This window comes from Pempheris klunzingeri, chromosome 15 (genome assembly GCF_042242105.1).
Source record: "Pempheris klunzingeri isolate RE-2024b chromosome 15, fPemKlu1.hap1, whole genome shotgun sequence".
Taxonomy (NCBI): domain Eukaryota; kingdom Metazoa; phylum Chordata; class Actinopteri; order Acropomatiformes; family Pempheridae; genus Pempheris; species Pempheris klunzingeri.
In genome coordinates this window covers 1,136,151-1,147,500 of record NC_092026.1, presented here as the reverse complement: position 1 = coordinate 1,147,500, position 11,350 = coordinate 1,136,151, and the positions used below count along the sequence as shown (strand labels likewise).

The 11,350-nt window shown below is 48.4% G+C and overlaps 1 protein-coding gene across 1 annotated transcript; it reads left to right on the top strand.

Annotated features, from left to right (window-relative positions):
* The first annotated feature begins 6,274 nt into the window (after positions 1–6,274).
* Positions 6,275–10,092, top strand: ptmab (prothymosin alpha b). The gene is made up of 5 exons (XM_070845646.1): positions 6,275–6,431; positions 8,727–8,792; positions 8,926–9,010; positions 9,100–9,185; positions 9,306–10,092. The coding sequence occupies exons 1-5, from the start codon at positions 6,387–6,389 to the stop codon at positions 9,348–9,350; spliced, it is 327 nt and encodes a 108-aa protein (XP_070701747.1). The 5' UTR covers positions 6,275–6,386; the 3' UTR covers positions 9,351–10,092.
* The last annotated feature ends 1,258 nt before the right edge of the window (positions 10,093–11,350 follow it).

The following is an 11,350-nucleotide window of genomic DNA, read 5'->3' as shown; positions in this document are numbered from 1 at the left end:
CCTCCACTACACACTGACACACTGACTAACTAGCACACACACACTATAGACCTCCACTACACACTAACACACTGACTAACTAACACACACACACACTATAGACCTCCACTACACACTAACACACTGACTAACTAACACACACACACTATAGACCTCCACTACACACTAACACACTGACTAACTAACACACACACACACTATTGACCTCCACTACACACTGACACACTGACTAACTAGCACACACACACACTATAGACCTCCACTACACACTGACACACTGACTAACTAGCACACACACACACACTATAGACCTCCACTACACACTAACACACTGACTAACTAACACACACACACACACTATAGACCTCCACTACACACTGACACACTGACTAACTAGCACATACACACACTATAGACCTCCACTACACACTAACACACTGACTAACTAACACACACACACACTATAGACCTCCACTACACACTAACACACTGACTAACTAGCACACACACACACTATAGACCTCCACTACACACTAACACACTGACTAACTAGCACATACACACACTATAGACCTCCACTACACACTGACACACTGACTAACTAGCACACACACACTATAGACCTCCACTACACACTAACACACTGACTAACTAGCACACACACACACTATAGACCTCCACTACACACTAACACACTGACTAACTAGCACATACACACACTATAGACCTCCACTACACACTGACACACTGACTAACTAGCACACACACACTATTGACCTCCACTACACACTGACACACTGACTAACTAACACACACACACTATAGACCTCCACTACACACTGACACACTGACTAACTAACACACACACACACTATTGACCTCCACTACACACTGACACACTGACTAACTAACACACACACACTATAGACCTCCACTACACACTAACACACTGACTAACTAGCACACACACACACTATAGACCTCCACTACACACTAACACACTGACTAACTAACACACACACACTATTGACCTCCACTACACACTGACACACTGACTAACTAACACACACACACACACTATAGACCTCCACTACACACTAACACACTGACTAACTAACACACACACACTATAGACCTCCACTACACACTAACACACTGACTAACTAGCACACACACACACACTATAGACCTCCACTACACACTAACACACTGACTAACTAGCACACACACACACACTATAGACCTCCACTACACACTAACACACTGACTAACTAACACACACACACTATTGACCTCCACTACACACTGACACACTGACTAACTAACACACACACACTATAGACCTCCACTACACACTTTGCATTGATTCAGCTGTGGCTGGTTTCAGGATTGGTGGAAACGTTCCCTCTCTGCTCGAGGGTCAGAGTGATCTACGGGGACCATGTCTGACTAATATTCATCTGTTAGGTGATTTAACACCAATAAAAGGATCTTTGAAGCTGACAGGTAACCGGTGACGGGCTTTTGGTCGGTCGACCAGGAAGAAGAGCGTTGAAGAGTGTGATATGCTGAAGTGAACTCTCTGACGTGAACTTGTGTTGTTTCTTCTGGCTGCTGGAGGCGTCCACTTCACTGCAGCGCTGCAGGTTCCAACATGCTGGCTGATGACTGCTGATCTGTGTAACTCAGACTCCAGCAGGACGTCACCTGCCGCCTCCCTCTGCCTTATTTACCTCTTTAGTTTCATTTAGTCCGTCAGTAGGACAGAGAAAACAGAGACAGGCCAGGTTTAAAGTGTTGCTTTTCCTGTTTGAGCCACGTCTGGTGGTGCAGACCCCGTTTACCCAGACTGGGTAAGCTCCAGGCTGAGCTGCTCCAGTCTGGATTAACTCTAAACCTGGATTAGTGTCAGCTCCAAATATTTAAACTCCACGTTAAACACGCCTCACTGATGAACTAAACTCTGAGCTGAGGTGGTTTAGTATTCAAAAGCACCTGAGGAGGAGAATAAATAAAACGAGGCTGAACGCTCTGAGGTGTTTGTTCAGATGCTGATAGGTGCTGAACGTGTCATCTCTTCTCAGTCATCACTGATGTTTGGATTAAAGGTATTAATTACTATTTATCTTTGATTTAAAGTTCATCAGTTCTGAGCCTTTCCTTGCATATGAAAACAAGATGTAAAGGGTGATACAAACAAAAGATACAAACGAGGTGATATAAAATAATAAAAAGAGTTTAACAAAGCCGCCATCTTTGTTTTTCCTCAATACGACTCGTCCTAGTGCTCGGCGTGTTTCCATCGTTTTAAAAATGGTCAAAAGCCAAAATGTCAAACTTCACACACCACAGACATGATGATGATAAGAAGAAGAAGAAGAAGAAGAAGAAGAGGAAACTGAATTTGTATAAAAGTTCTTATCCCAGAAATGCAAACATATAAAGAACATTAATGTAGAATAAGACGGACAATAAAATCAAAAGAAGAAACACAAATGTGAAAATAGAACATGAAAAATGCAAAATATAAGATGTAGGTTAGATTAGATAATAAACTTTATCTGCTCTCATACAAGAAATGCATTTTACTACTAAGACATAACATGAAACAGACCTGCTAACACACAAGACGGGAAATAAGATAAGAAAAAATAAAATCAGGTCAAAGACATTTAAAAGAAGGCCGAGTGTGTGAAGATATAAAAGTGTGTGTGATCATTTGGTTCTGATCTGATTCGCCCGGCGTGTCCTGGTGCTGCTCTGTGACGACCTCATGTTTATGGGGTCATGTGATTCAGGGTCATGCCTGTAAACCGACACATGCTCCATGTGCTAAGACTCTAATATTTAAATAAAGATCTGAACTTTAGCGATGAGCGCCGGCTGAGCGTCGGCTGTGCTCCGGCCCTGGAGGATGCCACCCAGCGGGGACAGATTAACCAGTTAAGGGGCCCTGCAGCAAAACATTTTGTTGCTTGGCCCCAATTATGACTATAATAACTCCGGTCTTAAAGCTATATTCTGACACAGGGCCCCTCTGCAGGACGAGGCCAGCAGATTAAGTCGTGATCCAGGACTTGTCTGAGCTGATACGACTTCAATGGTGCAGATATCTGTAGTTAATCAAATTATGTACAACCAATTGACACACAGTGAACCTGGGGCTTTAGGGGGCCCCTTGCGGTCTGGGGCCCCCGCAGCAGCTGGTGACCAAGCCATGCCGGCCTGCGCTGGCCCACATGTGGCTGGTAGACTGTCCTGGGCCTGAATCAGGCCTCCGCTGGGCCACTTCACCACCGCAGGAGCTCAGCGACTCTCACGCCTGTGTGGGGCTCTGGGACACTTTATTACACCATGTGGTCTGGACGAACACTTGATTCTGATTGGCTGCTGGGTGCCCATCAAAAAGTAGGTCCGGAGAAAACTGTCCGTTCACCGTCTAAATTAAAGCGCTAGCTGGAGTAACCATAGCAACAGTGTGTTATCACGCCTCACCGAGCTAACGTTAGCTGCTCCTCTGATCGCCACAAGCTGCAGGAAGTAGACTGATGCCCTCTGACCTCACAGGGACTCTGGGTCACATGACCACTCTCTGATCACGTCCTTGAACTGTTCACACATCCGGCGCTCAGCTTCAGGCTGCAGGGTTTTTCTGGAGCAGTGAACCACATTTCCATTGCACAAGAACCTAACGGGATGGTGGTGACTGTTCCAGGTATTAGTCAGACCCTCAGGTGTTACCAGGGAAATGGAGTTACGGCTGTGAAAAACTTCCTGATCATGGACACCTGGTCAGGTGTTATGCCTTACTTAAAAACACAGAATCAGAGATGAGATGTTGGCGTACAGCCTGAAATGGCGACCAGCACGTCATGAACATGTTTACTGGTTTGCTGCACCGCAATTCTTTGTTCTCCTATAAATATCTTTGGTTGTTTGGACGCCATGTTTGTTGCGTTAGCATCTTTACGGCACTGGAGGCTCCTGGAAGTCGTCCTCAACGCAGCTGTAGAGCAGAGGAGCCCAAACCCAGGAAGACAGACAGATGCAGCCTAATGATTGGTCACATATCTGCTAGTGTTCGTGTGTGTCGCTCAAACTGACACAAAACGCCACGAAACCTCAGGGTTTTTTGCTCTTTTCAGTGCTTCATGCCTGTTGGGATGCGGTTGGGAAGCAGAGTTTGGTTGAGTGGAAGGATCACTTACTCCCGGCGCTGCCATCTCTGATACCTGGTTAAATATTTTATAATACAGCCTAATGAAACATGAAGAGGTCGGCTTTTCCAGGCAGTTACACCGGGCTCTCAGGGAGCACGGCGGTAAGAGGTGCTCTGTCCTCGGCAGCGGTGGGATATAACTAAGTACATTTACTCAGGTAGCCTGCCGCACTCAGGTGCAATCATAAGGTACTTGTTCCATTTTCATCTCATATTGTCTTTTTTACTCCACCGCATCTATTTAATAACTTTAGTTACTATTTACTCTGCAGATTCATGCATATGTACAACAACATGTGTTCATTAATAAATGATGATGATGTTATTTCAAAGACTTTATTGATGCTTTGGTGAAAAATAGCAGCTTTAACTTTACCAGCTGTGATGAACACATCAACAATCACTGTATAATTAAGTCACATCATATAATTTGTAATTGGTCATTCTGTGTGAGTACTATTACTCTTTGTACTTAGAGTGTATTCTAAAGCTAATATTAGTGTACTTTTACCTTTTTTATTTATTTCTACACTGTGGTTCAAGTACTTTTACTTGCATTTTTGCATTATCTGAGTACTTTTACCACCATGTGAATGACATGAAGTGAAACTCTACACTGATGCTCCACACACACACACACACACACACACACACACACACACACACACACACACACACACACACACACACACACACACACACACACACACTCCTGATCCATGATCCGGACCCGCAGCTTGCAGCGCGCCGGCGCAGCCCAGTTTGAATTGAAGGACGTCCGCTTCAGCCAATCAGCGCTCGCCGTGCGCCAACGCTGTGTTTATTCCACCCGGCCGACCAATCAGCGTCGTCCTCGGCGGCCGAGTGCGTCAGCAGAGCAGAATGTGGATGTGGGCCGCCCGTTACCGGAGCACAGTCTGCTCCCATCCCCCATCCTGAGCGAGCAATGGCGGCTGTGTTTTTTTCTGTGCCGCTTTGTCCTTCTCATGTTCAGCTTGTAAAAGCCATGTGTACAAAACTCGGTAAGGAAAAATACCCTTGTGTTTGCCCTTGTGTTTCATAAGAATGCGCGTCAGTTCATGAGCACATTATAAGTTTTTTTCCGCACTTGTCTCATCGCATGTCTGTTATGTCGCACTGCTTTCCGTCTCCCTCCTCCTCCTCCACCACCTCCACCACCACGGCGGGGCTTTTTTTCTCGTGGGCTCCAAACAATGGAGACGGAGGAAACGAGGCCACCAGCAGCACTTGTCCTCCCGCACCTGAACACCTTCACCACAGCCTCACACCACACCGTCTCTCCACTTTATCTTGGACGGACGTCGTGTGTTTAATTGTGCATCGACCTTGGCGCACGAATTTATGGGATGTTATGTAAAAAAAAAAAAAAAAAAAAAAAAAAGAGAAGGCGTCAAGTGCGCACATACAGAGATGAGTTTCAAAGATGGCGGCGGGGAGGGGAGGGGCTGTGATGAGACATGGCGGCTGTGGTGCACATCACTCTTTCTACCGTTTATCTGACTGATGGCGACGTGAAGCGGCTGCTGCGACGGTGTGAGAGGCGTCAGCCCACAAACACTCCCGCCACCGTCGACATTTTGCCTCTTCTTACCCCCCATCATCACTTCTAACTCGCCCGTATTCCCTCGTCGCGGCGGTGGGCGGGAGAAGCGGCTCCGTAGTCGCCGCTTGACTCGACCAGATGATCATCAATCAATCAAAAGTGTGACGCTACGTCAAACCAAGCGCTGCCTATTCGGTGTGTTTGGCGTGTGATTCGGTGCACGGTCGGTTTTGGTCGGTTTCCCGGCGCGGGAAGGGCTCCGGGGTGAAGACGGAGCCCGTTTGGTGCCGTTTATTCGGGCCGGTTTTTTGTTTTTGTTGAGAAAGGACGGCGGCGGAGCGGAGGGGGCGTGGCCTCCGGGTTTAGAATTCTCCCCATTGTTCCACTCCGGCGCGCGAAGAGAACACCTCTGTGGGGCCGGCAGCCAATCAGCGGCCGGGGAGCCGCCGTAAGCCCCGCCCAGCAGGGTATATAAAAGGCTCGGCCGTGAGTAGCGCTGGCCACTGGCACAATTTAATACTGATTGATCCGCCAAGCGAGGAGAGGGATTTACTTTATTCAACCTTTCATTTCAGCCGTCCTTTATTTTATTGAACTAAAACAATGGCAGACACACAAGTTGACTCCGGCTCGGATATCTCTGCCAAGGTAAGCCGCCCTCCTCTCACCTTCTCCATCAGAATAAAAGCCTCTCCGGGCTCTAACCTACATTTTTTAAAACCCCCTTTTCGTCGTCGCTTCGCGCTCATTCGGGGGCGCACTCAGAGGAGCAGGAGGCGGATAAAGAGCTTGGAAAAAAAGCCGGTGTTCTGTTTGTTTTTTCTCCAAACTCTTAGTGATGGAAAATGAAATAAAGCGGGGGGGTCTCGGCACCGCATCACGGGAATCGGCTGCGTTCACAGTCCGCGGCTCATTGTCCGGAGAGTAACGGTCTGCGCGGGTTCTTTGTTTATACAAGCGGTGAGACGCACGCATCCAGCCCGGACCGGAGCGCCGGTGGACCCCCTCCTCGGTCCCGCGCTCCCTCCGCAGCTTTTTGGGCTCTTTACCCTCCGCGCGCACCGCTGAATCGACGCGCCTATTATTTACACATCCTCCAGGCTGCGTTCTGCCTCATAAATCCAGGTCAGATCCCGCTTCCAGACCAGGACGGACGCTGATATCCCGGGTGGGTTCACGGGGGAGCTGCTGGGACCGAGCAGCCGGGGGAAGCTGGGGGGGTTCGTGGCGTGAAGTTGCTCCGTTTGAATGGAGGACGGAGAGGCAGCGGGCGGTGCGTAATTCGCACCAATGTCAACTTTCCGGAGCTCTCAGCGCGCAGCCTTAGAGGTTGTTCTCCGTCTGTTTGTTGTAAAAGGCACCGGGGGGGCCTGGCCTGCCCGCACCGTCCGACCCGGTTTGTTTACCGACTCAGGAAGGTCTGCTGCCGCCGAGCGGACCGTGTTTGTTCAGCCTCCGTTTACCGGAGAGTCTGTGGCGCACACGGCGAGCCGCGGCTTCCGCTTCTCCTTCAGGGTTTTGGAGCATGTTTGCAGGGCGCGTTTGTGTCTCAGGGGAAAAGTTTTTCTTTCTTTTTTTCTGTAAAGCAGCCCACTTCCCCCCGTGTGCATCTGTGTGTGTGTGTGTGTGTGTGTGTGTGTGTGTCCGGGCTGTGGAGGTGTGATGTGACGGTGCTGGTTTTCCCCCTTTGTGATCCGGCACCGTCCGGGCTTCTCCTCCGGTCTGACCGTCTTTGCGCGTCTTTTCAATGTTATTTCCCCTTCGGCTGGACTTTGGATCAGATTGGGTAAAACTTTAATAGCCCCCGCGGGGGGAGTCTGGTCTCCGCAGCGGCGGTGGGGGAGAGCAGGATCCAGGCTTTAGATAATAAGAGCAACGGCAGCGAGCTGAATAATTATGGGTGATTAAAAGAAACGGACGTATGGAGAAGGTGGAGAGGGAAAAGTTGGGGCCGGGTATTAGCTGGTAATCCGGGGAGCCTGTTCGGCCACTATTTATAGTTGTGGAGCATTTTTACGCACAAGCGCCTTTTTACGCACAGTCGGTGAGTGCGCGGCGCCTCCGAGCTCCACTCAGGCTCATTTGTCTCCTGCCAAGGAGCTGCCGATGCTCCTAAACAGCTTAATGGATTTTAACCAATAAGATTATGTAAAGCAATTAATCAATAGCAGTGTATGTGTTGGATGCGAAGGGGCGTGCGTGCAGCGGGATAATAGGCTGTGAGCGGACGGTGTCGACAAAACGAGGAAACCGAGCGCTATTAATAGGCTCGGCGGGCGGTTTTCCGGTCTAAGGGGGAGCAGAAAAGCCCTGGAGGTGTTTTAGACGGTGTGTTTTCGGGCTCCGGCCCCGCAGCGCCGCCTCACACTCGCCTTTTCTGGCCGCTTTTCTCGCCTGCCATGTGTCGTCTTCTATTGTCCTTTCCAGCCTCCGTTACAACAAGCGGCCAGCAGCAGCAGCGTGCACCGCGCTCGCCGCCGCCTCCTCCTCCTCCATCATGCCCCCCCCTCCTCTTCCTCCTCCTCCTGCGCCCTCCTGTGTTATTTTAAACGGAGCGGTGCATCATGGGTATTGCAGTGCCTCTCCCGGGCGTGTCTCGTGACATATGGTGGCGGCGGCAGCCCGCCGAAGACTACAATACCCAGAGTGCCCCGGGGGCCACATCAAAGTATCAGATTACAACACATTAGAGGGGATGGAGTGGGAGGAGGAGGAGGACGGGGGAGGATCTGCAGAGGCCAATATGGTGTTTAAATAGGAAGGCTTCACTCTGACGGGGAGAGGGCCGAGAAATGTGCAGCTCCCATCAGCCACTGGGGCTCGGCTAACTAGGCCATTAGGTAGGAGAGCAGGTAGCAGCGGGCGGGACGGCTTCAGTGCACCAGCTGCGTGTGGAGCCGTGCAGCATCACTTTCTAAATGTTCTTTTCTTTTATTCCATCAGGACCTGAAAGAGAAGAAGCTGGTGGAGGAGAAGGAGAACGGCAAAGACGCCGCCACCAACGGAAAGGTAACCGCCATGGCCTCCACCCCTCACACACGGCTCTGGTCTTCCTCCTGGAGTGCAACACAGTCTTTTATCCACGTGGCTCCTGAAGTCACTTAAAACTACTTTTTTTTATTTTTATTTTTGGCACTTCCAGGAGAACGAGGAGAACGGCGAGCCCGACGTAGACGACGAGGAGGACGAGGAGGTGGATGAGGAGGACGAGGAAGACGACGGAGAAGGTAGCTAGAAGAGGTTCGCTTTTATTTGAGTGAAAGTGTTGGGGTCACTTCCCAGACACATCTCATTCCTCTTGCTCTTCGTCACGCAGGCGACGAGGAAGACGAGGAGGACGACGACGATGAGATCGAGGGCGGCACAAAACGGGCAGCTGAGGATGATGACGAAGACGACGAGGTGAGGCGGCGAGACACCTTCGCCACCACGAGTCAGAGCGACCGTTCACATCCTCATGTCTCCATCTAACCGCCTCCTCTTCTTCTTCTTCTTCTTCTTCTTCTTCTTCTTCTTCTTCAGGACGACGTCGAAACCAAGAAGCAGAAAACCGACGACGACGATTGATGCGTTTCCCCCCGCGCCATCCTGCTGAACCACTTCCTGATTCTTCACCTCTGACCGTTTTTATATGTCACAGGTGGAGGGACGGGAGGAACGATTAAAGGAAAAAATAATAATAAAAAAAATCCAACATGGTCATTAGCAAGTAGAGTTCAACAAACATCTACACACTCACTCACACACACTCACTCACACACACACACACACACACACACACATACACTCTCAATCTCCCCTCAAACTGCAAATTTTTTAGAGGAACCTGCCGCCACACCGACGCAGAAATCCGGCTTCTCTTCAACAACAACAACACGAACGGAGGATTTGTTTGTATTTTTATTTACATTTTATATTTTTGTACATATTGTTCGGAGGGGGGTCAGTTCCTCTCGGCAGCGATCTCGTCAGACCAAATCGGTGCTTCTTTAACGAAAGATTTTACTTGGTTGACCATGTTACAATATCTCAACAGATACTAGAAAAACATGTAAAAACAGTAAAAAACATGAAAGACAACCTCTTAAGCCGTTGAACTCAGAGCATTCCAGTAAATTTAATGTATGTACTTTAGCTGTACCATAACTAGTTTGTTTGTATGGGAGGGTAAGGCCAAAGAAAAGAGCCTCTTTTCTTTTTCCTTTTTATTTTGTTTTTGTCAGCGACTTTGTTTTATGACGGCCTGTTTTGATGTATGTGCGAAGTTTGTTGTTTGACAATAAACCGGACTTTTATTTTGTGAGTTGTACTTTGTATCTCTGCTTGTTTTTTCCCCCTCTGAGCGGCGGCGGAGGCGTCCGGGAGGGTCGAAGGTCGCCGTGCTGCCCCCGGCTGAACGGTAACGCTGTAGTCCTGCACTGAACCCCCCCACTGCAGGAGCGCTAATGTGTTTTAGTCCTCCAGTGATGGAGATGTTTGGATAATGGAGAGGGGGCACTAGTGAATTGTTGTGTGGGGAGCCGGAGACATTAATATAATCTAGTTAAAGGTTCTATATTCCTGCTCCTATCTGGACTGTCTATAGTTACTGAACTGGATTTTTAAATTCAATGAAAACTTAAACACAGTGTCACTGCTCAGAGCATGAAGCTGCTACATGGCAGCAAATTAGTTTTACAAAAAAACCTCCTCACATTTAAGTTGATGCAAACGGAGAGAAGACGCTCAGAGTGGAGGTGTGATGTGTTCAGGTGTTGGTCTGAAACGTGGGTTTAACGCCGCTGCCTTTTAGTGAAAATGAGATAAAGTTGGAGGGTTTAGTCCCTCTGACGCTTCATGATTCTACATTTATTCAGTTAGTTTCAGGTCACTGTGACTGATGTTTTACATTCAGAACTAGTGGTTCTCAACCTGTGGGTCGCAGCCCCGCAGGAGGACGCAGCATTATAATATCCACTAGTAATAATTTCCACATATTTCTCCTTTTTTTGTTTTAATCTTTGCTTTTTTATGAAGTTCGGGGCTGTTGTAATAAGACAGGATGAAGAATTGTAGGACTTTTAGGGGTCATGTGCTAAAAGAGTTGGACAGAACTGGATGAAAGTGGCTAAACACACGGATTAGTCTCCAACATGAGCACTGCAGGATCAATACTCAGTAAATATGACATGAAATGACCAGAATTTCTCCCCCAGGGATCAATAAAGTCTATCTATCTATCTATGAAAGGATAATGGAGCAGCTGCAGCATCACCACGTCTACACGTCACACTGTTGGTGTATTTAGATGATTCTACTACTCTTTCCTTCACTCACTTTATGACATCATGTGTACCATATCACACTAAATCAGTTTTTCTGCACCACATGAACTTAACAGCCTTCAGCTTTCAGATTTGACAGTGAACATGTGGTGAGTTTCTAAGTGCAGCGCTGCTGCTGTTAAAACAGTGACTAAGAAGTTAAAGTGAGCTCCAGCGCCACCTGCTGTGTCACTGAAATACTGCTGCAGTGTTTCCATCATTCATGTGCACGACTGAGTTATAGCCATCAAGTCCTTTTACTGC